At 51.4% G+C, this 26,770-nt stretch overlaps 1 protein-coding gene across 1 annotated transcript in view; it reads left to right on the forward strand.

Annotated features, from left to right (window-relative positions):
- Nucleotides 1–1,651: 1,651 nt before the first annotated feature.
- ATP6V1B1 (ATPase H+ transporting V1 subunit B1) overlaps nucleotides 1,652–26,770 on the forward strand; it is a 31,099-nt gene continuing 5,980 nt past the window's right edge. Inside the window, exons 1-13 of the mRNA XM_068968445.1 lie at nucleotides 1,652–1,851; nucleotides 8,871–8,926; nucleotides 20,297–20,395; nucleotides 20,602–20,695; nucleotides 21,262–21,339; nucleotides 21,887–22,026; nucleotides 22,579–22,680; nucleotides 23,149–23,246; nucleotides 24,275–24,398; nucleotides 24,558–24,708; nucleotides 24,948–25,030; nucleotides 26,189–26,293; nucleotides 26,495–26,624. Of these exons, the coding sequence (XP_068824546.1) occupies nucleotides 1,734–1,851; nucleotides 8,871–8,926; nucleotides 20,297–20,395; nucleotides 20,602–20,695; nucleotides 21,262–21,339; nucleotides 21,887–22,026; nucleotides 22,579–22,680; nucleotides 23,149–23,246; nucleotides 24,275–24,398; nucleotides 24,558–24,708; nucleotides 24,948–25,030; nucleotides 26,189–26,293; nucleotides 26,495–26,624 (1,378 nt within the window). The 5' untranslated portion in view covers nucleotides 1,652–1,733. The remainder of the gene's footprint in view (nucleotides 1,852–8,870; nucleotides 8,927–20,296; nucleotides 20,396–20,601; nucleotides 20,696–21,261; nucleotides 21,340–21,886; nucleotides 22,027–22,578; nucleotides 22,681–23,148; nucleotides 23,247–24,274; nucleotides 24,399–24,557; nucleotides 24,709–24,947; nucleotides 25,031–26,188; nucleotides 26,294–26,494; nucleotides 26,625–26,770) is intronic.

The following is a 26,770-nucleotide window of genomic DNA, read 5'->3' on the forward strand; positions in this document are numbered from 1 at the left end:
AGATGAGACGAGGATCCAGAAAGCCAGAAAGAGGGCATCACAGGTAAACCCAGGCAGGATCCCACATGCTTTAGAGGACTTGCCTATCACAAACACCCCGACTTGAAGCACTTCAAATTTTTTTTCTTGGTTAAATAAGACACTTTTGTTTAACCTTTTAAATTTTGCAGTAATTGTAGGCTTACAGGGATTTGCAGAGATAGTCCAGAGAAATCTATGTACCCTACAGCCAGTTTCTCCCAATGGTTGCATCTTCCATTATTGCAGTTTAGTATCAAAACTGGGAAATTGACATTGGTTGTATGTGTGTGTGTGTAGTTCTATGTCACGTTATCATCTGTGTAAGATTCCTAAAACTACCACCACAAATATGATACAGTGCTGCTGACCACCTCAGAGATCTGCCCCAGTGCTGCCCATCAAAGTCACACCCACTCCCCACCCCAAGCCAAGAGAGTTCTTTGAAAGACTAGGAATTGTGAGAGGGACCAGGATCCTGCAATGGGTTCTCCAGTCCTCGGATGCAGGGTGAGATTTTGCCTCTGAGGAAGAAAAGGCAAGCACAGTCAGCTCCAGTCTCTCTGGGAAGTGTATTTGGTTTCAGGTTGACTGCCCTGAGTCACCCAGAGAGGGATGCTGGGAGACAGGCAGCCCTAGCTCTGCTTCCCCATCCCCACGGCAGGGCAGTGTAGTTTGGGAAGGTGTTTAGAGATGCCAGGAAATCCTGAGTCTGGAAGGGGACGTGCGGGTCACCGGAGCAGCCACCCCCTAGTGCCAGGCAGCAGACCTGTGCTCGTCCCCCCCCCCCATCCCACCCCAGGAGACAATTTCTTTTGCCAGCAGGCATGAAGAGGGACCCTTCATTTGTACTTTCTGCCTTGGGCTGAAAAAGTCAGGGCAGACCTGCTGCCTGGGACCCTGGAGGTGAGATATAAGGTGAGACAGTGTGATCAGAGGGAGAGGTGAGCTGGTCCTCAGGGAACCTCGGTATTATGAGACAGAAAGGCTTATGAAGACACAAGTCTGATGAGCAACAGAGGATGAGCTCCTAGGGGCTCACAGCCCCAGGTGGCAATGAGACAAGTCCCCAGAACAGCATGACATAGGAAGAGATTAGATGTGTGTGAATCCACGGTGCTGGAGGATCCAGGGAAGGCCTCCTGTAGGAGGTGGCCCTGAAGCTGGCCCAAGAATGATCTATAGATGTTCAAACAGAGGTGATCATGGAATTCTGCAGGAGGAAGAGGTACCCAGAAGTAGTCAGGGTAAGGGGGCATGGGGCAGGGAGAGGGCATTTGGGGAAGACAGAAGACCTAAGGAGATGGCAGGCTCCTGGAAATGGGCTTTGGGGGGTGGGGGGCGGGGTGGGGGTGAGCCCAGGAGGAGATGTGAGGGGCTTAGGCTGTAGCAGCACCTGAGGCTCCAGGGGAAGGGGTTGAGTTCAAACCAGCTGCAGGGCTGGGTCAGGAGCGTGGAACCGAATGACAGAGGTGGGAGAAGCCCGCCCCTGCCCCTCCCCCAGCCTCCCCCTCCCAGGTGGCCAGGGCACCTCCCAGATCTGGAAGGCTCCGAGCCAAAGGGCCAGGTTTCCGTGTTTACAGTCAACCCTGGGAGAGGAGAAGAGGGTGGAAGGAGGGGTGGTTGCCCGAGGAGGCCGGCCGGCTCTCTCCAGCTCCAGCTCGGCCCGAGCTGTGGGAGGCTCAGGCACTCCGCTCCCAGCCCACCACCTCGCCATGGCCGCGGAAGTAGACAGTAGGCCCAGGGGTCTCCCTGGCGGAGGTGCGAGCTTGGGCGCTGCCCGAGATCACGTGCAGGCGGTCACCCGAAACTACATCACCCACCCCCGCGTCAGTGAGTATGACCCCCAGCCCGTGTGGTCGGGTGGACTGCTGCGTCCTCAGGCCCTGCTCCTTAGCCTCAGGGTCAGAGGAGGACCCAGACCTGGGGAGACCTTAGGGGCCTTCGGTCCTGCGAGGTGGCAAAGATGGGGGGGTGGGGCGGGGGGATGGAGGTCCCCAGCCCAGGTACCCCAGAGGAGCGGCAGCGGAGTAGCTGCAGGAACCTTCCTGTGATCCCAAGTCCATAGAGAGCTCCCAACTGCCCCCAAGAACATGCGTGTGTGCCCCTGTGTGAATGTGTTTGGGGTGTGTTCATATGCATCCCAGAATACTCAGCATGAGGAGTTGTGTGCATTCTCAGGATGGGGAACGTGTGACCCCGTGTGTGTCCTCTTGTGGTGTGTGCATTCTGGGGAAGGGCTGTGCCTGGGGTGTGTGTGTGCTCCCATCTCCACTTGGATGATATATGTGTGTGAATATGATTGTGACAGCTTGAGAGTGTGTACCATCAGAAAGGAAATGTGTGAGACAGTGTGTGCATGCTTGTACACTCGGGTGAGGGGGTGTGTGTGCCAGCATGTGGGCTCACAGGGAGAACATGGATGACTGTGGTCAGATGATGTCACACGCCTGTGTGTGAGCGGCTGGGAGAAGGGCCCACACCATGGAGAGCGGAGCCCAGACCTGGAGACCTGAGCAGAGTTGGTTGACCTTTGTCCAGGCCCTCTGATGGCCTCCCCCTCCCCCTGTGAGAATGGGAGAGCTGCCTGGGTGCTGAGTAGCGCTGGGTCTGAGGTCTGGCTCCCTTTCCTCCTTCCTGGAATGTGCCCTCCCAGGGTGCAACCTTACCCCAGGATCCCCTCCCGGTGGGGAGGAGGATCCACACCCAGGTGTCGGGTGTGGGGGCTGTAGGTGCTGGATAGACCCTTGTGAGCTTCTAAGGGGGGCTGGGGGTGGCTCCAGAGCCTGTCCTGCAGACATGGGCCAAGTCCAGATGTCTGGGGCCAAAAACCTGGTAAGGCCCCAGGGCCGAAGCCCACACCAACCCCGCCCGTCATCTTTCCTTGTCCAAGGTCACATTCCCTGGTCTGGTATGGCAAATTACTGGATTCTCAGACACCCAGCTCACTGGAGTAAACCGGCCTGGCCGGCACCAGCTAAGCAGAGCCAGAGGCTCCCAAGAGGGTGTGTATGGGGGGACTCTGGCATAACAGCCACCCCTCCGTCTGTAGCCAGCCAGCCCCACCAGGGCAGCTGAGAGTTTGGGGTGCAGCACGCCCACACCATGGAGAGTGGAGAGCGGAACGGAATGACCAGGCCCAGGGCTCAGGGAGCAGCTCCAGGTGGGGGCACTGAGGGGCGTGGAAAGCCCCAGCCAAGGAGAAGCTGAGTGGGGTCAGTTTATCACGGAGGTGCTATGGGGGCCAAGAAAGATGAAGGTCCAGACTCTCCCCTCGGGCAAAGCTGGGGTCACCAAGGCCCAGAAATGTGCAGTGACGAGGCCCCCCTTGGGTCCGAGCCCAGGCCTGGAGACCTGAGCAGAGTTGGTTGACCTTTGTCCAGGCCCTCTGATGGCCTCCCCCTCCCCCTGTGAGAATGGGAGAGCTGCCTGGGTGCTGAGTAGCGCTGGGTCTGAGGTCTGGCTCCCTTTCCTCCTTCCTGGAATGTGCCCTCCCAGGGTGCAACCTTACCCCAGGATCCCCTCCCGCCAGTCCCCTCCCAGCCGGCTTATTTATAGTCGACAAGCCGTGGCACAACGGGCAACACCCAGGAGGTTTGACCCGGGGCTGGAAGCCCGGGCAGCAGCATCCCCCCAGTCCACGCCATGGGGCCCCTACCCAGGCGACTGTGTTCACACCCAACAGCCGACCCAGAGTCACGGGTCAGCGCAGGGTGAGCCCCTCGCTCCTCGCCTGTGTTAAAGATGTTATTGCGATGACAAAGGCCACTCCTGTGCCTCTGCCGCACGCCAGTGTCCTCCCAGCACCCACCCAGGGGCCCAGGCCGGCCGGCAGCCCACCCGAGGGAGGCTGGATTCCTCAGCGTGCTTCTGCAGTTTCCTCCAACTCCCCCCTCCTCCTCGGAAGCCTGGAGGGTTTGTTTCTCCCTGGGGGTTTGGACTCCTGTGTCTCTCTCTGCCCTCCTCCCCCTACCTAGGGACTCTAAGCACTTCCAGACAAGAGAACTTCCTGTAGAGACAGAAAGAGCCCAGGAGGAGAGTTGGGGGACCAGAGGGCCAGGGGACAGGGGGTGGGGCAGCTGGTTCCCTGCCACCCAGCTCACTTGGCCATGAGTGGGGATGATGAGACCAGGGGAAGACTTCCTGGAGGAGGAGGTGGACTAAAGAGGCCTGAGGCATCAAAAGTGATTTCTCTGCAGTGGCTGAGGGAGGGGACTGGGTCAGAAAGGAGAGTGGAGTGGAATCAGGATGGGGAGGGACCCGGCAGTATCCACCCTGGGACCCCTTTGCCTTCCTCAGAGCTAGAGCTGTTCTGCACCGAGAGGAGGTGACCTGGGGCTTTAGCTGACTGTGTGGGGCAGAAGATGGTAGGGAGACAGGTCTGGGCGCACAGCCGGGGCAAAGGTTAGGATGAACCAGCTGGCAGGAGGGCTGGAGCCAGGTCAGATCGCCTAGGGACTTGAGTGCCAAACCGCCGGTCGCCTTGGTTTCCTCGACCGAAGGGCCGGGGAGGTGACACGGAGAGAGTTCCACCGCTCAGGGTCTTGGGCTGATTCTAAAAACCCTCCCAACCCCTGCCCGCCCTCCCCTAATCCCTCCAGCGGGGATCAGGGAGGAGGTGCAGGACCTGCTGCCCCAGGCTTGCCCCCACCTTGGCCTCACGCATGGGCGCCCGCCTGAGTCCGCCCCAGGACGCTGCAGGTGTGGCGGGCCGGCCCTAATTAGCGGAGCCCCGCTGAGCCTTTGACGGGGAAGGCGGTGGGGAGGTGGGGGCAGGCAGGGGCCCGCAGCCCGGAGAACAACCCGAAGTGTCAGCTGGGACAATGGAGAGGGGGTAGAGAGAGCAGCTGGAGGGAGTGTCTGCAAAGTCTCTGGAGGCCTGTGCCCCTCAGGGGTCTTCTGGTTCAACCCCTGCCTCCAGCAGCACCTCTGGGGTCAGGGGCATGCCCCGGGGCTGGAGTAGGGGCTCTAAGGCCTGAGCATCACCAGACACTGTCTTGATTGGTGTTGAGCCTTAGGAGAAATCAGTCGACTTCCTGGGCCTCAGTTTGCCACTCCATGCAATGGACACAGTCAGGGTTGGGCGTGGGTGCAGACAAAAGGCCTGGCTTCCAATCAAGGACACCTTTGTTGCACAGCCACCACCTTGGCTGTGTCCAAACCAGAAAGGCTCTAAGAAAAGACACTGTCTAGTCCGACAGAGGAGACACCCCTAGTTTGAGGGGAGAGACACGATCTGCCTCAAGTAACAGACAGATTGGAAAGCAGGACTCTCTCCTGGGTGCCAGCTGTGGGGTTTCAGAGGGAAAGGATCTGGTCAGTCAAGGGCGAGGCCTTGAAGGCAGCCAGTCACCAGAGGCTGGATGGAAATGGCCATATAACTGGATTATCTGCAATGAATAGTCCAGGCTATGCCATATGAAAGTCACTCAGTCCTGTCTGACTCTTTGTGACCCCCATGGAATTCTCCAGGCCAGAATGCTGGAGTAGGTAGCTGTTTCCTTCTCCAGGGGATCTTCCCAACCCAGGAATCAAAACCAGGTCTCCCACATTGCAGGCAGATTCTTTACTGGCTGAGCTACCTGGGAAGCCCAGGAATACTGGAGTGTGTAGCTTATCCCTTCTCCAGGGGATCTTCCCGACCCAGGAATTGAATCGGGGTCTCCTGCATTGCAAGCAAATTCTTTACTAGCTGAGCTACTAGGGACGCCCCCAGTGCTGTATTCAGTCAGCAATGAGAGCCCAGCTCCAGGCCTGCCAGAAGCCTGGGAAGGGAGCTTGTGGATGGGGCTGTGATGAGCTGGAACTTCGAGACATACTGTGTGGAACTGAGAATTGGATGGAGCTCCCAGCCCCGCCGCAGGCAAGCACGTTGCCTGGCTCCCCCAGCCCCACACCCAGATCACTCCCTTCTTGTGACCATCACCACTCCTCCCCTCCGCAGGTAGAGATGTTGGGTATCACCAAGATGTGAAACTGGGGGGAGCCAGCTGTGAACAAAGGGAGGAAATTGAAAGAGAGTTAGAAATGACTCCCTGGGGATCTCTGGACCTGCTGGGGGGCACTCTTCCTCTCCTGCACCCCCACCTCCTCGCACGCTCCCCCGCTTCATCTTTCTTCAGGCTGGCCTTGGTATTTTCTCCACAGGCCGGTAAGATGCCAGCACTTCCCTGGAAATGCGGGGTCTCCCTGCCCCATGCTCCGTCCCCTGTCCTCGCAGTCCCCCACCTTCCCTCCGCTGGGCTCCCCAGCCCTCTCCACTCCACACAGTCCTGGTAATTCAGAGGATGTGGGCAAAATGCCACCTGGCCAGGAAGGGCATTTGTGGCTGTTGGGTGATTTTCTCGGTGGGGAGGGTGATGCCACAGCCTCTGTCCTCCCCCTCCAGAGGCCAGGTCTTCTGTGCCTTTGCAGGCACCCTTGCCTTCACATGTCCTCTTTCACAGGGAAACTGAGCCTGTACCCACCAGCCACGATGCCCTTCTCCGGGCCTCAGGACCTCCTCACCTGGGCCAGCTGTGCCCTTCGTCCAGCTCTCTGGGGGCTGCCTGGATGACCCCGTTTGACCTTGGAGCCTCAGCTCAAATGGCTCTTTCTGCAAGCTGCCTCCTCCAGCCCATTCCCACCCACCCTGCTCTTTCCATTTGTAGCAGCTGGCAATTATTTCCTCTTTGTGTTGTGCTTAGTTCTGAGTCATGTCGGACTCTTTGCAACTTGATGGACTCTAGCCCGTCAGGCTCCTCTGTCCGTGGGATTCTCCAGGCAAGAACACTGGAGTGGGTTGCCATACCCACTTGGGGAAGATCCCCAACTCAGGGATTGAACCCAGGTTTTCTGTATTGCAGGGGGATTCTTTACCATCTGAGCCACTTTGGCCCCTTTTAAATTGTAGGCTCCATGTTTTATTTGCCTCCTTTATTTGCATAGCCTGGTACTGAGAAGGCCTCTGACGGTCAGACTTGAAGGGAGAGAGGGAGGGAAGCAGAGCTTGGAGGGCAGATGTGAGAGGTCGGAGCCAGGTAACCATCTTGAGGTCTCAGCATCCAAAGGTATGAAAATAGGCTGAGGACTAGCTGGAGGAGGTCGGAGGAGGTCCGAGGGGCGATTAGGGCAGGGCCTCCAGGGAGCTGCAGAGGCGAACACGTCCAGGCTGTCGACCCTTCCCAGGGCAGAGCCACGCTGGAGCGTGAGGTGTGGGGTGCCTCCACGAAGCCACACCCCATTCATCCTCCCTGACAGCAGGAAGAGAGGGCAGTGGAGCCAGGCTTGTGTGAGGCTGGGCTGTGATCATCACTGCTGGATGAGGATTGGGGTGGAGTGCATGGTTTTAAGAGGGAAGATACCAGAGCTTGCTTGATGGGAAGCCCACAGAGAGAGGGAGCGCTGGCTGGGGATTCCAGGGCGCAGCCCTCTCTAGAGCCTGGTTCCCGGTGCCACTGGGGTGGGCCTGGCTAAGATGGAAGATGGGAAAAGAAGAAGATGGTTCAGGTGGGTGGTGGTTTGAGGGCAGGAAGGTGAGGAAGGGCCCTGGCTCGGGGCCCAAGTCCAAGAAGAACTTCTCTTTCTTGAGTTTTCCTAATTGCTCAGGAGAACCAGGCAAACATCTGTGCAAAGATCCCCTGGCACACTTGGTCTTCCTAGCCCAAGTCCCTAGGAAAGGAACTGAGATCTCACAAAAATAAGGGGTTGACCACTGAGCCTTAGACCAGGGAGGGCGTGGGCTGGGGCATTTAGCTTCACCTGGCGGAGCAGCTGGGCAGCCAGCTTCCTGGAACCATGAGAGCAGGTGGCTGGGAGCCATGTGGTCTGATGGGAAGCACGAGGTGGGTGGGGGGCCCAGTCCCTGCTCTGCCACAAAAGTCTGTGACCCTGGGCAGGCTTCCCACTCCTCTGGGCCCCATCCTCCTGGCCTGTTGAGAAAAGGGCTGGACTCCTCTCCCCCCGGAGGCCCTTCCAGCCTGGAAGTGACCTAGCGACCTCGCAGGCACCCCCAACCATCCCGCCCTGCCAGGCTCCTTCCGCCCAGTTGTCTCATTGGCACTTTGAAAGGAGCCTGGGGAAGGGATGGGGCTCAGGGGCCCTCAGCTAGCCCCTCACAGAACCAAGCAAGCTTCCTGTCTGCCAGTCCACGCTTCCCCTGTTGGGGTCCCCAGAACTGGGAGCCAGAAAATATTTCGTGATGTCCTGCCCAATCTTTCCCTGTGAGCCAAGCTCACGCTCCCATTTCGGGTCTCTCCAGCCACCAGCATGGGGACGGTCGGCTTCATCCTCCCCTGTGGTTCGGCTCTCTCCCCTCCCCCACAGGCACCCGATGAACCCAGCTTCATGGAGGAGCAGGGCCCTGCCGGCCTTTCTCCCTGATGCCTGGACCCCCCACCCCACTCACACACAGAGTGCCCAGTCAGTGTGGGTGATGGAGAGGAGTGTGGTCCTGCCAGGGGTGGGGCGGGGGGTAGAGAGGGCAGCTCTTATCGAATCTCCAGCTTTCGGAAATGCTGTGGGTCAGAGAGGAGGGAGTGGGTGAGTGGGGGCTGAGGCCAGAGCGGCCTCAGGGATAGGAAAGACCTCTGGCTGGCTGCGGAGGGGAGGGGAGGGGAGGCCTCTGCCCTGGCCCTGGCCCTCCCCCAGCCTCCTGCAGGTGTCCGAGACAGCGGGGGCCCTGCGGACAGGGGCATGACCCTTACAGCAATGGTGGCTGGCCCTGTCACAGCTAATGATCCTGATGGCCGGGGTCCCGAGAGCGGTGGGGGTGGTGCTTAGAGGGAGGGAAGGCAGAGGATGATTCTGTGTGTGTGTGTGAGTCTGTCTGTCTGTCAGTATGAGACCCTCACCCGCCTCCACCCTCCCCCCAGCCTACAGGACTGTGTGCAGCGTCAATGGGCCCCTGGTGGTGCTGGACCAGGTCAAGGTAAGATTTCCATCTCTTCCCAGGGACAATTAAATCTTAGTGCTCACTGCCCCTGCACTGATTTCTTCTAAATTGCCCTGCCCTTAGGGGTCTCCCAGGTGCCCATCCCACTCTTCCTAATCCCCCCACCCTCAGTTACCCAGGGTTTCCTCCTCCACTTTTTCTGTGGGCCCCACCCTGGCCTTTAAGAGACCTGCTCCTACCAGCCATCAGCAGGGCCTACTGGGCTATCACACCTCTTTCTTCACCAGTAGAATGGCTGTATCTAACTTCTCCCAGGGCAGGAATCTCCCACCAGTCGCTCAGGGATTTTTTTTTAAAGGGAAGAGGAGGAGGTGGCTGGCAGAGGGATAACAGCTAACTTTTCTCCAGACTTAGAGGTTTTCAAAGGTCTTCGGAATACCTCAGCCTGGGAGCCAGCAGCTGGAGTGGAAAGTGAAGTATGCCTCATGGCGGAGGGTGTGGGTGACTTGGTGTCCCTGGGAACTGCAGGACCATGGCAGACACTGGAAGTATTCTGAGTTCGAGGCTGGGGATTCTCGAGACACAAAGAGCCCTGCAAACCTCCCAGGTCACTCTGCTTCCCCCACTGTGAATTCCACCCCTGTCTCCCACCCCATGTCACCCACACCCTAACTGGATCTGGGCGCCATCCTTGATTCCTCCCTTCCTGGACCCCAGTCTCTCAGCATTCTCCCACCCACTGCTCCCTTCTCATAGCCGTGGCCTCTGGGTCCCCAGCCTAGTGCCCTCCTATCCTCTACCATGCAGTCCCAACCCCTTCCCTCCCCTACTCCTAATTCACTAGGGCCCCCCATGCCTTCACCATACAGACCCTCCATCTGGCAGGGTCCTGCACACCTCTCCACGTCTCACCACTCTCCCTTCCCCACTTAGAAACCCACACTGTCTCTGTGTGGAGCTCCCATTGATGTCTCCAGGCCTTTGCACATACTCTGCCTTCTCAATAACCTTTTCCTCCCCGCTTCTTCTGACTCACCTTCTCCTGGAAGCCTCTCTTAGCCTTCTGGACAGTGAGCTTGTCCCTGCTGTTGACTTTGTGTGCTGTCTTGCCAGCAGCATCCATCGAGGCATTTGGTCACCAGCTGGCCACATGTGGTGGCCAAATCTTCTCCCTAACCCCCACAATTGGACTTGGATGGCGTTTTTGAATCCCGGGCTCCCAGAGCTGCACACTGTACTTTTACTGAACACCCAGCCCATCATGCTTGTTCAGTTTGTTCAAAGGAAGGGTGAGTGAATGAATGAATGAATTTAAGAGCATGACTGATTATGGGCCTGTCAAAATCTGGCCCTCTTAAAAAGATCAGACCCACTCATTTCTGGAAGACAGATTCCAAGCTCATATGGACATCACAGTTGGGCCCATTAGTGTTGGGGATGTCCTGGAAAGAAGTGTGATGGGGTCAGACAGTGTGACTCAGACTTCATGAATTTTAATCCCAGATCATCCCCCCCTTTCTATTAACTACCTGTCAATTGTAGATCAGCAGCATAAGCACCACCTGGGACCTTGTTAGAAATACGGATTCTAGGGCCCTACCCCAGACTGACAAAACTCTGAGGGTGGGGCCCAGAGGCTTTTTTTCATTGCCATCCAGGTGATCTGATGTTCCCCGAAGCTTGAGAACCATCTGTCTAGAATTGTGAACCTGTTTCCTCATCTATTAACTGACAATAGAGCTGTTGTGGGGATCAAGTCAGATAAATGTATTGTTATTATTCCTCCTCGAGAAGAGCTAGGATATGCTGATATGCCTGATTAAATAGTCAGTGAATCTCCTGCTCCCTTGCCCACCTCCATCACACTCCCTACCTGTCAGTCTCTACAGGACGCTGCGTGGTAAGGAGAGTCAGTGTCCATGCAGACACCCATTGTCAACTGTAAACTGAGGCTGGACTATGAAACTGGAGATAGATCCCAGGCTATGATCCTGAGATTCCTGGATGCATCCGTAACTCTTGCAGAACATAGTAGCTGGGTGATGGAGACACTCAGAGAACCCTGGGCTTGCAGAGGGAAGGAAAGGAGCCAGCAGTTGATAGCCTCATAAGTGCAGGAGATGGAGAAGGCACCTTTATGCATCTCTCTCCACTGTCTCACATCCCTTGTTCTAGAGTTGCTTGGGCAAAAATGCCATAATTCTGTCTCTATAGCGCCACCTTCTGCCCAAACTGAATCACACAGGCAATAACGCTTTCTGCTTCCATCTTCCTCAAAAGGAAAAATAGCTGGTGGGAAGAATTTTCTTAGGAATTCCCTGGTGGTCCAGTGGTTAGGATACAGTGCTTTCACTGCAGCGATCCAGGTTCGATCCTTGGTCAGGGAACTAAGATTCCACTTGGCAAAAAGTAAATACAAAGTTATTGGCCAGGTGCTAAGGGCTTGGAGATTGTACGCAAACCTTTTAAGGAAATAGTCATATGCCTCTGCACTGAAGGGGAGGGGCATAGTTTCCACAGTTTAATCTGATTTTCTAGGGTCTGTGACCCAGAAAATGCTACATCTCTGCTTTGTCAAGTATAAAATGGACTCTTCTAGATTCTTGAATAGCCACACTCCAAGACCTGATCTCACAAAAGCACACTCATACACTCACACACGTACACTCATACACACGTACACAAGTGCACAGGTTCTGCAAGCATTAAACAGGAGTCTGGATAGCTCACGTCTACCTGCCTGGAATACTTTAAAGAGATTTCACTAGAGCAGTGGTTTCTGAGTCAGCAGCCTGGGTTGAGACCCAAGAATGTGCATTCCTGAGACGTTCCCAGTAGCTACTGCTGCCTGGAGGGCCAGACCACACTGAGGACCGCTGCTTTGGAGGATCTTTGGTGCCTATATTCTGTGTTTCCAACTGGCCCTTATTTGAGACTCACCTTATCTACCAGACTTGGTTCCAGATGTCTGTGGCAGCTCCCAAACTTCAGGGAAAAAGCTTGTGTGTATCAGCTCAGACAACAGTCTCCAAGGAGGAGTCCCCAGACTGCACTGGGTGTTGTCAGGGGCAGAGGTCGGGGAGGCAGCACACCCTGTACACATCCTGCCAGGCTTGCTAGGAACTTTCCAGGCCCCTGTGCCGGCCCCCTGGCTGGCTGGGGTCGGGGCTGAATCTGCAGCGAAGGAGGAGGGTTGCACTGAATTGTCCACACTCCCCGCAATCCTCTTAGTAACCAACTGAGAGAATCAGGCCTGTGGCTGGGAAACAGGGTAGAAATCCAAGCTCATTGCTGCACACTGGAATTCTCTCGCTGCACACCCTGCTCTAAGTGGCTAAGCCCACCCCTCCCCGCAAATAAGTAACTGGCATTTTCTTCCTAAAGGATTCTGGACAGTACTCTCCATGCCTTCCCCGTGCTTCTGACAGCTCTTCCTTCCGTCTGGCTGTAACCTTCCTGCTGCTTAAAGTTCATTGTCTCTGCTGTTTCATCTCTCAGGGCCACTCTGCGCGCCAGCTCCTCTCCCCCTCCCTCACCCCCCCCCCCCCCCCCCCCCGACCCACACGCGCAAAGATCGTTTTGTCACCCAGCTGCCTGTCTTCTCTTGGGCCCACTGCGTGGTTGCCTTGGGGCCCACTCGGGCCGGGGCTCTGTCCAGTATCTTCCTCCTGAGGTCAGCAGCCTCCCATCTGCGCCACAGACAGCGAGGCCAGTGGCCACGCAGGCCCACCGAGAGCAGGAGAGGGGAAGGAGCCGGGACGCGCGCTTCGCCGGTTTCCCGGCCGCCACCCCGCTAGTCCTTGCTCTCGGGCTCCCTCTTGTGGTCGCGAAGCCAAAGCCGGTCCCTTCAGCGGACCTCAGAGCACTCCTCTTGGAGCGAGCTCCCTCTCTCAGGGTCCCCACTCCGAGGGATCTGAGGGTGCTCGAGGGGAGAGCAAGATCGCCTTCCTGGCATTCTCTTCACAGGACAAGGAGGGGCCCGAGCCAGAGCTACTGTCAGAGCTGGGAAGCCTCCGGTCTCAGGCTCCACCCCAGAGGGGTGCCCTGGGAAAGAGGACCCCGTCTTGCTCACACCCCTTTGGGGAACTGAGCCGCCCACCCCTCTTCCCTGGCCCTTACGGTCACTGGCTTGTGCACAGCAGGGGATATAACGATGGTAATGATGGTGACAGCCACATCACTGTACTTGAATATGTCTCCATTTCTTTTTCTTTTTTTGGCCTCACGGGGCACCTCCCACATCTTAGTTCCCCAGCTAGAGATGGAACCCCCACCCCCTGCAATGAAGGGAAGTCCCCCCAACTTTTTTTTTTTTACATTTTAATTACATGCACGCACAAAACATGCTTTTTGTAACTAGTGAAATTAAAAACACAAAGTTAACTATTTGCTCCTGACCTCTGTATTCCCAACCTCTTGATAACCAAGTAAAGATCCTATATGTGGGCAAATACAAGCATGCTAAATATGAATGTTGGTGCTTGTTAGTCTCTTAAAATGTGTGGAGTATTTCCTCCATGTGGTAGGTTTTAGTTATCCTTTTTGATAGTGACTGTGGTTTGGATTTCCTGTGGTATGACCATACTGCGATGTGCTTCCTTTTTGATGGGCATTCCGCCAGTTTCCAGGTTTTGGTGTTACACATGGTACAGCAATATATATCCCTTTTATACGGATGCTTTATTGCTGCAGGATGCATTCTCCCAAAATAAAACTGCTGGTTCAAAGCGTATATTTCTTTTTATATAGATATTGACAACTTGGAGCAAAATTGCTTGTCCAGCAAGGCAGTGATACATGAGAGGACCCACTTCTAGCGTCTTGAATGTGTTCACCTGTAACTCTGCCTAATAGCTAAGACCAGTTCTGTCTTGCTTCTAGCTGCACTTCCCTGATGACTAGGGGGAGTTGAGTGTCTTTCTCTGTTGGCATCTCACTTCCTTCTCTGTGAACTCTTCCAATGCATTGAGTTGTACATTTCGCTTTGTTTATTATTCACCTTTGCTGATGGTATCTTTGTCATCCAGAAATTTCAAATGTTCATGTTATCAAAGATTTCTATTTTTTGTTTGTGGCTTCTGGATTTCTTATCTTGCTTAAAGATGTCTCTCTTATCCAGTTTTTAGCTAGATTATTCCATAAGAAGGGAAAGAAGAAAAGTTCTGGTGTTTTGTTTTAGTTTTATATTTAAAACTTTATATGCCTGGAGTCTGTTTTGAGTTTATGATGGGAGTAGATACCCAGTTATCTTAGAGCCATTCGTACAATAGATTCTTTTCTCCTATGAACACATATGCCACATTTGTTCTCTAATAATCTCCTAAACTCTGGGCTCTGTTTCTGAACTGTAGCCTTCCCACATCTCTGTTTTCCTCACACCAACACTGACCACTTGACCTCAGTAGCTTTAGAGCATGTTTTAATATCTGACAAGGCAAGTCCTCCACTCCCAATCTTTTCCATAACTGCTTTTGGATATTGTCAAACATTTAAATGATTTTAAGATCATTTTTCACTTCCAGGAGAAACAATCCACTGGGGAAGCATTGAATTTCTATACATTTGAAAAGGTTTGAATTTTTATGATAGTAAGTCATACTGTTTTGGAAAACACTGTTGCTCTCCATTTGTTCAGGGCTTGTTTTCTGTCCTTTAGTAAGATTTTATTATTTTCTTGTACTTTTCTTGTTAAATTTATTTCCAGATATTTCATGGGTTTTGACCCTATTGTGAATGAAATATTTTTCTCCATTTCCTCTTATGTTTATTGCTGGAATAGAAAAGAGAGAGAATGATTTTTTTTGCTTTTTGCATACATTTTGTTGAATGATCCCTTTTAACATTCTGTGATTCTTTTAGGGAGAAACACACTCTTTTTAAATTGAAGTATAGTTGATTTACAATACTGTGTTAGTTTCAGATGTACAGCAAAGTGATTCAGTTTTGTTTTAAGTGTAATTGAGGTATAGCAAACATACACAGAAGAAAAGTCATAGCTATAAAACTTAATGAAGAGAAACAAACCAAGAGTGACTCCATTTTATTTTATTCTTCAGATTATGAAATAAATTATGAGAATGGGATTAACAGGTACAAGCTACTTAAAGTAGCTATGCAACAAAGATTTACTGTATAACAGAGATCTATATTCAAATCTTATAATAACATATAATGGAAAATAATCTGAGATTGATTGTTATATATTTATCTTATATACAGCCAAGTTTTCTTATTAATTCTGGGTGGGGTTGTGTTTATTTGTTTTCATTTTTAACTAGGTCCTCTGAAGGTTTTTTAAATATACAATATCACCTGCAAATAAAGGGAATCATGTCTCTTTTTCCATTGGCATACTTTAATTTTTCTTTTTATTAAAACAATTTCAAATTTATAAAAAGTTGCAAAAATAAAAATAAGGCAAGGAATGTCCATATACCTATTTGTTCTAGCATTTGCTCTGAGTGTATGTGTGTGTGTATGTGTTTTTGTTTTTATTTTCTTTAGAGCTTTAGAGGATAATTCATGTCCAAAACTCTAGTGTGTACTTCTGAAGAATAAGGATATACTCTTACATAACCACAGTAGTTATCAACATGAAATTGACACTGATACTTTTATCTAATCTACAATCCATATTCCAGTTTGTAAGCTGGCCCACTAAGTCTTTTATAGCATTTTTCTCCCTCTGGAATAGGGTTCAGTCTAGGGCCAGCTATCACATTTAATCATCATATCTGTTTAGCCTTCTATAATCTGGAATGTTTCCACAGCCTTTCTTCAACATTTCTGAACCTTTCAAAAAACAATCTATGACTGATTCATGTTGATATTTGGCAGAAAACAGTAAAAATCTGTAAAGCAATTATTCTTCAGTTAAAAAATAATTTTTTTATAAAAAGAAAATTATAAAAAGACAAAACAGATCATTATTTATGTTTAGTATACTTTTCAATTTTTTTTTCGTCTTACTATATAAACTAAAATTTCCAAAGCAATATTATGTAACAGTGGTGAAATAAGCATCTCTCTCTGTGCATTACTGATTTTATTGGAAATGAAATGGGTTTAGCATTTTACCATTTACAAACATATTGATGCTGGCTTTGGTAAATAGTCTAGTATGCAAGGAGTTACCTTCCATTCCTATTTTACATAGAACTACATTAGAAAACGACTGCTGGATTATATCGAAAGCCTTTTGGCTTCTATTTACATAATCCCATGTGATTTTTCTTTTAGGTTCCCAAACTCCCAATTATTATGAACAATATTGTGAAATGTTGACTGATTCCCAAAGGTTGGTTGATCTAAGCTGGCGTGGCTGGAATAAACCCTACTTGGTCATACTTGTTTATTTATTTAATATACTATTTGATTTGACTGACCAATAGTTTATTTATAATTTCTGCATCTGTATTTATAAGAGAAATTAGTCTATAGTTTCTTCGGGGATACTATCTATTAGATTTGGGGTTTGGGAGTTTTTCATTTTACAGTTTTGTTTTCTTCTAATCTCTATCTTCTCTCCATCTTATTACTTTTGTTAGTTCTTCCAATAAAGCTGAATGGAATGATGATAGCAGGCAGTGTTGTTTTGCTTCTATTTTTAAAGAGAATGTTTTATACATTATATTATTTTCTATAAGTTTTCTGAGGCTGCTTTTTAAGGTTAAGGAATTCCCCTTTTATTCTGTTTTCAAAGAATAGTTTTGTTCTTTTTGTTTGTTTTTGTTTTCAATTGTGGGTAGTTTTAACTTTTTCTAAAACTTGTTGAAATAATGTGTTTTTTAATCTTCTAATTCATTAATAAGGTAAACATATTAGTAGATTTTCTAATATTAGACTAACTTTGAATTCCTGGAATAATCCTAGCTTAGTCTTTTTAATTTTTATTTGTGTGAGTGTGCATTTATCTTCATTTTTTGTTTTTTTAAATTTTTTCTTTGATTCCTTGGTTTGTTTGTAACTTGGTCTTTTTTGGTACGTTGCTGGATTTCATTTGCTAATATCTGCTTAGTATTTTTGCATATATGTTCATGATTGAGATTACCTATAATTTTTCCATTAATATCTTACTTTGTATCGATTATCCTTGACTCATAAAATGAATTAAGACGAGTTTTTCTTTCAGTCTTTGAAAGAGCTTAAGTAAGTTTCAAATTATTTGTTTCTTGATTGTTAGAACTCACTAATTATCTGGGACTCATGTTTTCTTCATGGAAATATTTTAAGTTATTTATCTGATATCTTGAAGATTATAGGTGTATCCTGGCTTTCTATTTTGTTTTTCATTGGATTTAATTCGTATTCTTCAAGAAATTTATTCATTTAATTTAAGATCTGAAATGCTGCATGAAGTTATTCCTAAGTTTAAAATTATTTTTAATAGTATTAGTACAGCTAATTTTGACTTTTTTTTATTGCAACATTTACTCATGTCTTTTTTCTTAGTGTTGCCAGAGATTTGTCTATTTTATTACGCTTTCAAAGAACCAGCTTGGCTTTGATGATCTTCTCTATTATGTATCTGTTTCTTTTTCAATGATCTCTGCCCTTTTATTATTTCTTCAACTTGATTTGGAATGTTAATGCTGTTACTTTTTTCTGACTTTTCACGTCGCATACATTCAAAACTACCTCTGCCTTTTCTCTTTTCTAATACAAGCATTTAAAACTTTAAATGTGTCACATATGTGTCGAAAAAGTTTTCATTTTTGTTTAGTGCTAAATGTTTTCTAACCTGATGTTTAGAATGTTTCAAAATTTCCAAACGTAGGAAGATTTTTCTCACTGTCTTTTGGTTATCGGCTTCTACCTTACTTTGCTCATGGTCAGAAAACATTGTACAGCTTGCTGTCAGCTGTGGCATGAAGTGCTGTCCTTTTTATTATTTTTTGTTTCTCTTGTCATTTTACTTTTGATTTCCTCTAATGTCCAAGGAGTAATTTAAAGGAGTGCTTTAATTTCCCAGAATATTAGAAACACTGCATGGAGCGGCACTGTCTTTTCATCGTTTATTTTTATTGGATTATGATTATGACATTCCCTGAAGTGAATCAAGGAAGCAAGATGGGTGGGCAGCAAGCTGAGGGATGCCGGGCGACGCTATATACTCTCTTCAGTGCCTCCCCTGGCAGAAGGCGCAGGCAGAGGACTTAGCTCTCCTGGTGCTGACCAGAGCTGAGGACCAGGGTTAGAGGGGAGGGGCTGCCCCTCAGCCCAGCTTCTGCGGCCAGCTCGCAGCCTGCTCTAGAACTCGGCTCCTGAGGCACATGGCAGACAGCCGAGCTTGGGGATTCCCACCGGGTGGCCCTCCACCTGCCTATCTGTGATCCTGGAGGGAAAGACTGATCGTTTTCTTAAGTTGAGTTATAATTTATATACTATAAACACTGCTCTTTTCAAGTGTAGGGTTCAGTGGGTTTTAGTCTGTACACAGACTTGTGCAACCGTCAGCACTACTTGATTCCAGAACATTCTCATCGCCTTGGAGAGAAGCCCTACACCTGTTGGTTGCCGCCCCAATCCTTTCTCCGCAGTCCCCAGCGATCACTGATCTTTTTGCTTTGTGGATTTGACCAGTCTGGCCATTTCGTGTCAATGGAGCCACGTCCCCTGTGGCTTGCTGTGTCTGGCTTCTTTCACTTCGCGTGATGTTTTCAAGGTCCATCCGTGTTGTAGCCTGTATCAGTACTTCATCCCTTTTTAAAGCTGACTTGTATTCTACTGCATGGATACCCACCTTTGTTTATCCAGTTATCAGTTTGTGGACTTTGGGGTTGTTTTCACTTTTTGCCTATTATAAATAACGCTGGATGAACCTTCACATGCAAGTTTTTATGTGGATATGTGTTCCCATTTCTCTTGGGTATACACCTGGGGATGGAATTGTTGGGATATATTGTAACTCTATGTTTAACCTTTTCAGAAACTGCCAGACTATTTTCTAAATTGGCCACACAGTTTTACCTTCACGCCATCAGTGTCTGAGCATTCCAGTTCCTTCACAACCTTAACACGTGTTCTTATCTGTCTTTGTTAGAGTCATGAGTGTGAAGTGCTATCTCATTGTGTGTTTCCATTTCTTTAATGACTAGTTTGTGCTATTTACTTAGTCAATCAGTCGTGTCCAACTCTTTGTGACCCCAGGGACTGTAGCCAGCCAGGCTTCCCTGTCCATGGGGAGTGTCTAGGCAGGAATACAAGAGTGGGTTGCCATGCCCTCCTCCCGGGGATCTTCCCACCCCAGGGATTGAACCCAGGTCTCCTGCATTGCAGGCACATTCTTTACCAGCTGAGCTACCAGGCAAGCTCAATGACTGATTAGTTGGGCATATGTATATCTTCTTTGGATAAATGTTTATTTAGATCCTTTGCCAGTTTAAAATGGCATATCCACCTTTTTTAAATTAACAAATTAGCTTTTGGCTGCCCTGGGTCTTCATTGCTGCACACAGGCTCTCTCTGCTTGTGGTGAACAGGGGCTCATCTCTGGTTGCGGTACTCTAGCTTCTTGTTGCGGAACACAGGCTGCAGTGTGCGGGCTTCAGTAGTTGGGGCTCACGGGGTTCGTTGCCCCATGGCTTGTAGATCCTCCTGGGCCAGGGATCAAACCTGTGTCCCCTGCACTGGCAGGCGGCTTCTTAACCACTGGACCACCAGGGAAGTCCAGTATTTGTCTTTTTATTGTTGAGTTGTAAGATTTCTTTATATATTCCAGATATCGCCCTGATTCTAACACTAAGAATGAATACCTCACTTGATCTTAACCAAAAGAGAGGTGATTGCCTGATTCTTTTTATTTCTGAAGACTGTGAGGACTACACATGAATTGATCCCAGCCCCGTGACTAGGGAAAGATTGCCACTGGTAGATGGGGACACGTGGGAGCCAAGGAGAGCACTTTGCCAGTGTGTTCATCATTAGTCCACAGCGGCAGAAACAATGGTCAGGAGACCTAAACAGCCATAATAACTATTGAGCTGTTACAAGGTCCCAGTGCCAGATAATGACTTACTATATAGTATATATTCCTTCTCACAGCAGCCCTGTGAAAGAGGGGTTAGTGTTATTCCCACTTTAACGATGAGGAAAGTAAGGCTCAGAGACATCATGTAACTTCCAGAAGGTCACACAGCTTCTAAGTGTCAGAGTTTCAATTCTAACCCTGCTTCCAACTCTAAAGTCAGTGATCCTACCCACCCAAGTATACTGCCTTGCAAACAGAATTCAAACTTTCCACTTAACCAGTCTCTCAAGTTCATTTCCAAGAGTGTCTGGGCACAAGATGGGAGAAAGGCGCTTCAGACTGGGGAAGGTTGGGGGGAGACAGGGAGGAGTGTCTCACTGTCTCTGTCTCACTGTCTGGTCTCACTGTCACTCTGGGCTGCTCTCCCCTCCTACCAGTTTGCCCAGTATGCTGAGATTGTCAACTTCACCCTTCCCAACGGGACTCAGCGGAGTGGGCAAGTGCTCGAGGTGTCTGGGACCAAGGCAATTGTGCAGGTAAGTGGTGTCACTAAGATGTTTCTGGTTGAATAAATGAATGAACCCACAAAGTGTCCACACTGTCATAAACTCCAAAAGCAGAAGATGGCCTATTTTCCCTGAAAGCACCTTGCCCAGAGCTGGACACAAAGGGAGCCTAGAGTGGGAGGCCCCATTCTCCCCAGCAAAGCCCCTATTAAAGTAACTAACCTCTTATCCTGTAGGTGTTTGAAGGGACCTCTGGGATTGATGCCCAGAAGACCACCTGCGAATTCACAGGGGACATCCTACGGACCCCAGTGTCAGAGGACATGCTGGGTGAGGGGTAGGGTTGGGGGGTGGATCGCCCCTCTGTCTGTACACGGACAGAGTCCAGCGTCCCTGACCAAGTGCTTAACAGACCGCGCTGTCATTGCCTCCCTACCTGTCTGCCTCCCCTGGGAGCCCTGTGAGGTCGGCGGTTGCGCCTTCTCTTTGACCCCCAGCCAGCACTCAGGGCCTGAGTGTTCAGTACTTGAAGAAGGCAACTTCAGTAAACTAGAGGACGAGGACGTTTGGGGTGAGGCTGGAGTGAACTGCGCATCCCCCAGCTCTCTGCCTGTCCCTGGCTCTCTCCTCTCTCCAGCTCTAACACGCCCTTAATTAGAGCCATTGTCCCGGCCAAGGTCTGGCCTGTAAAGGTTTCCAGGCGAGGAGGGAAGGCCCCCAAGGAGACAGTCACGTAGCCAGCTCCCTGGGGGTCACGGAGGGCTGAGGGCAGGGGGACATGGGGCATCAGGGACAGGAGGGACAGGTGGGAGCTGGTCGTGGTGTGGAGGGTGAGCAGCAGTGCGAGACCCAGGGCTGGTCCTGAGCATTCTCCAAGCCCCCTCACCCACCCCCAGGTCGGGTTTTCAACGGCTCAGGCAAACCCATTGACAAGGGGCCAGTGGTGATGGCAGAGGACTTCCTGGATATCAATGGTAAGTGAGGCTTTGGACCCCTCTCAGGACCCAGCTTCCAACCACCTTTCCCACCCCAGTCACAGCCTGTGTCACCTCACACTTGGAAGTTCTGCCTCAGATATTGCCCAGGGTTCACCCCCAGGACTGGTCAGACCAACAGGCGGATCAGGTGAGACACAACAGCGGCAGAGGCCTCCCTGTCCGGGGCCAGCGGCACTTCACGTCCCATTCCTATAAAATGCCATCATCATTGTGCAAATTCCCACGTGCCCAAGACCCTCTGCCGCTTCTAACATGCCTAGATGGTACCATCCAACAGAGCAATGGGCTGTGGTTTTTATTTAAATACAAACTAATTCAAATGAAATAAAATTTCATGTCACAACCCCACTGCACGTGGTCAGTAGCTACAGGTGGCCAGGCCTGCATCCTGAGCAGCGCAGTTAGAGCACGTCTCCATCATCGAAGAAAATCGTGTCCTGCAGTGCTACTGGGACAGGGCTGGGGGCGGTACACGGGGAAGGGCCTGAACCCTCCTGCAGGGCCTGTGACTGCCGTCTCCCAGGCCAGCCCATCAACCCCCACGACCGCATCTACCCCGAGGAGATGATCGAGACAGGCATCTCGCCCATCGACGTCATGAACAGCATTGCCCGTGGTCAGAAAATCCCCATCTTCTCAGCAGCTGGGCTCCCCCACAATGAGGTGAGGGCTGCGTGGGGCCTGCAGGCACCACCAAGGGGAAGGGAAGGAGCAGAGGCCAGAACTCGTGGGCCAGCAAGGGCGCCTCCTGTGCTGAGCGGGCAGGGGCCAGCAGAGCTAGGGCCACCGGCAGCTGTCTTGGGGCAGCTCCGGGTCTCAGGGCTGCACAGGTCTAAGTGTCCCTGCCTTCTGCCTACACACGTGCTCATCCTGGATCTGGTAACCGCACACACCACCAGCCCCAGAGACATCCCAGCATGAGGTGGGGGGACAGGGGGTTCTGAAGGACCTAGTTGCCCCAAATTTGAGGTAGGTAGTTTTCTTTGGAACTGTTTATCCACCCTGCTTTTCATGACAGGCACCCTGGGCTGGGGCGGCCCCTCCCCGGAAGTGGCTGTAGGATCCAGGGTAGCCCTTCCATGTGTGACCTTGGGTCCCTCCCACCTAAGGCCTCAGCAGGAGGATGGACTAAGCATCGCCCTGTCCACACTTCTCAGTGGCGCCCGGAGGCGCCGGCTCAGGCTCCAGTTCTGATGTCCTTCCTTCTGTCCCCAGATTGCCGCCCAGATCTGCCGCCAGGCTGGGCTGGTGAAGAAGTCCAAGGCCGTGCTGGACTATCATGATGACAACTTTGCCATCGTCTTTGCAGCCATGGGGGTAAGAGAGGTTGGACAGATGGCAAGTTCTGTAGGTGGCAGGCGGGCCCTTGGCCCCTTGGCCCCAGGCATACCCAGTCTAAGGGGGGAGGCATTATCCTTCTCGCTGAGAACTTGGCCTGTCTGTTGATAGAGGCAAGAGTGTGAATGAGGGCTGGGCAGTGTGTCCCCCACAGCAGCCCCAAGAGGATTCTGGGGCAGCTGGGAAAGGAGGAAATTAGGGGAGAAAAGATGGTTTCAGGATGGGGAACCCAGGGGCTCTCAGAGGAACAAGAGGTTTAGCGGGTCGGGTGAGGAGCAGGGTGACACCGAGCAGCTCAGCCTGACGTCTGAACCTCTCTCTGGGGTTCTGATGAGACCCTACTGACTGATAGCTGGTAGTAGCTATACTATCCTATAGTAATAGGCTTTATTGGAAGAGATGGGAGGGGCCTGGCCCCGCCTCCAGCCCTCCCTGCTGTGTTTCCAGGTGAACATGGAGACAGCCAGGTTCTTCAAGTCTGACTTTGAGCAGAACGGCACCATGGGCAACGTCTGCCTCTTCCTGAACTTGGCCAACGACCCCACGTGAGCACCCACACTACCTGTAGGCAGCAGGCCCTGCCCCCTTCCAAGACCCGGAGCCCAGGTCTCAGGCTTCGCCAGAGCTGGGAGAGCAACCCCTCGTTGTGCAGATGGGGAAACTGAGGCTGGGGAAGAGGTGGGGACAGTGCAGGAGGAGATAGTGAGAGCCAGACCACCGCCTGCTGGCCGTCTGCAGCCCATCCACCCTCCCTACAACCTGCCTCCAGCGACTGCCCCAAGTCAGGGCTCCTCATCTTAGACTTGCTTCCACAAGGTCACCACTAAAGAGGTATTTCCCTAAAACATTTGCTTAGAAAAACTGCCGTTTTAAAAGTTGAGAAAATGTGAATTTAAATCTGTAGGTTGGGTGATAAAAAAAAACCCTAATACTAATAATAACCTAATACCAATAACCTAACCAATAACCAAAAACTGTCCTGGGAGCTGAAGGTACTCCAGAAACTAGGGAGCAGAGTGCAGGAGGCACAGATGGTATCCTAAAGAAAAGTGCCATTGGCACAGGGCCCGGGGTCTGGGTGTCTGGAGCGGGAGGAAGGGCCCCGGAGCGCTCACCGGGGAAGGTGCTGCAAGGCAGGCAAGTGTATGGCCCGCACGTGTGCTCAGGAACGGAGACGGGAACAGGAAGGAAGGAACCCTGAGGACACAGAGAGTGGGAGCCTTCTGGCTGACCCAAGCCCAGGTGCCCTCGGGGAGGGATATGCAGAGCGCCCGCTGCTGAGCTCTGACACGCCATCTGCCCTCCGGGCCCTGCCTGGCCCTCTCACCCAGCTCCCTGCCTGCCTGTCCCAGCCTCTGTCCCTGTTCCCACCTTGAACAGCAGGATGTGGTTGAGGGCCCAGTCTCCCAGGAACCATGGCTTGGACCTGGGAGCTAGGGGCTAGGGCTCATCTTCCCCAGTCCTCTGCCTCTGTGCACTGTACCAGCTTCCAAGTTCACTCTCCACACAGCACGGGGGCTAAATGGACACAGGCCTGGCCTCCAGGTGCTCTAACCATTGGCCATACCTGCAGGATCGAGCGGATCATCACCCCACGCCTGGCACTGACTACAGCAGAGTTCCTCGCCTACCAGTGTGAGAAGCACGTGCTGGTCATACTGACGGACATGAGTTCCTATGCGGAGGCCTTGCGGGAGGTGAGTTGGCTGGCGAGGGGGGTTGGGCTCAGCTCCCCTAGTCATGAGCCCAGAGCTGGCCCACACAGGCCCGCCCCCACCCCTTTCCTCATGGTCACTGAACCCCCCATGCCCCTTCCTTGTATCATCCTCTTACCCCAAGGCCCACGGGTATTGCAGGTCTCAGCTGCCAGAGAGGAGGTGCCCGGGCGCCGAGGCTTCCCTGGGTACATGTACACTGACTTGGCTACCATCTACGAGCGGGCGGGCCGCGTGGAGGGCCGGGGTGGATCCATCACTCAGATCCCCATCCTCACCATGCCCAATGATGGTGAGCCACCTCCCTGCCCACTGCCCCTTGCAGTCCCCTGTCCTCCCGTCCCACCCAGACACTGACAGGACCCGTGCTTCTTTCCATAGATGCACAGTAGCTCCACTCCTCCAGCAGGGTAGGCACTGTCCCTTCCTTGCCTCCACCTGTCATCCACTCCTGTGAGGGAACAGAACCTACATGGCCCTGGGTGGGTGGAGACCTGAGCACCAATGCTTCTCCAATGCTTCTCCTTGCAGATATCACCCACCCAATCCCAGACCTGACGGGCTTCATCACAGAGGGACAGATCTACGTGGACAGACAGCTTCATAACAGACAGGTACCGTCCCCTCTCCAACTCTCTCCACCATCTCCAAAGACAGTGACTAATAACCAGTGTGCCGCTTTCCACTGCACTTCACCTCTAGTGAATGAGGAGGGGCCGGGCAAGGCTAACCCCAAACAGGAGCTAATCCCCACGAAGACAGTTTGGTCCCCAGACAGAAGACAAGTCTGGGTGGAGTCCAGCCTCCTTGGCTGTGGGATCTTTAGAAAATCATTTCATCTCTCTAATCCTCAGTTTCCACATCTGTAAAATGGGAATGATAATACGTATCACACAGTTGCATTGTGGAGAACAAAATAAATTGGTGGGAATTTCCTGGGTCCATGCTTCCATTGCTAGGGGGCACATTTTCAATACTTGGTTCCATGTCACCTAGTATAGCCCCCCTCCAAAAAAAAAACCAAAACAACAAAAAAGTATACAGTATAAAAGTATACATAGATATAGAAACCATCTAGCGGATGATAGATACAAAATAAATGCCAATTCTCTTTTCTTTCCAGTAGTTTGCTTTACTGAACAAAAACAATAGGTAACTGACACAAGTAGGTGGTGAATAATAATATGCCTGTCCCATCTGAGGTTAAAGGTCACCCCCATAACTGTTTCCTCTTTGTTTGGCAGCTTCTTTCCTTGAAGCTAAGAACTATTAAGTTTCAGCTCGTTTTCATCTCAATAATAATCAAAAGTTTTGAAATAGCTAGACTTTCATGAACTTCCCCCTCCATTCTAGGCACACACATTTAGACATGTGTATACTCATTGGAAAAGACTCTGATGCTGGGAGGGATTGGGGGCAGGAGGAGAAGGGGATGACAGAGGATGAGATGGCTGGATGGCATCACTGACTTGATGGACATGAGTTTGAGTGAACTCCGGGAGTTGGTGATGGACAGGGAGGCCTGGCGTGCTGCGATTCATGGGGTCACAAAGAGTCGGACACGCCTGAGCGACTGAACTGAACTGAACTGATACCCAAGCCCCAGGATTTGTGGGAGATAAAGGGGGAGGGGTGTGACCAGTCCATCTTTCCATGGGATGAATAAGGACCAGTCTCAGGAGAACCACAGAGGAAGGGAAGACAAGTAGAGGTGGGAAGGAGGGGAAAGTTCGGGCCCTGCTTCTGCCACTCCCTGTTTCGGCTCCCCGCAGATCTACCCCCCCATCAACGTCCTCCCCTCCCTGTCGCGGCTGATGAAGTCCGCCATTGGGGAGGGCATGACCAGAAAGGACCATGGAGATGTCTCCAACCAGCTGGTAAGGAGTGAGCCCATGGGCTGGTGGGGAGCTGGTTTCAGAGGCCGGGAGGCTGGAGCCTTAGCTGGATCGCGAGCTTTTCTTCTGGCAAACGATCCCTCCCCTTTTGGGGTTCCCGGACACACAGTCAGATGGGGGAACACGGGACTCCTGCGGTAAGCCTGCCGTGACTGCTGATCCCCTCGCCCCCCTCCTCACCAGTATGCCTGCTACGCCATCGGCAAGGACGTGCAGGCCATGAAGGCAGTGGTGGGGGAGGAGGCGCTCACCCCCGAGGATCTGCTCTACCTGGAATTCCTGCAGAAGTTTGAGAAGAACTTCATCAACCAGGGTGAGGCGCGCTGGGGGCACTCAGGCAGCAACCGGCTTACTCACACACACACAGACACACACACACACACACACAGACACACACACACAGACACAGACACAGAGAGACACACACAGACACACAGATACACAGACACATAGACACAG

This window comes from Capricornis sumatraensis, chromosome 1 (genome assembly GCF_032405125.1).
Source record: "Capricornis sumatraensis isolate serow.1 chromosome 1, serow.2, whole genome shotgun sequence".
Taxonomy (NCBI): domain Eukaryota; kingdom Metazoa; phylum Chordata; class Mammalia; order Artiodactyla; family Bovidae; genus Capricornis; species Capricornis sumatraensis.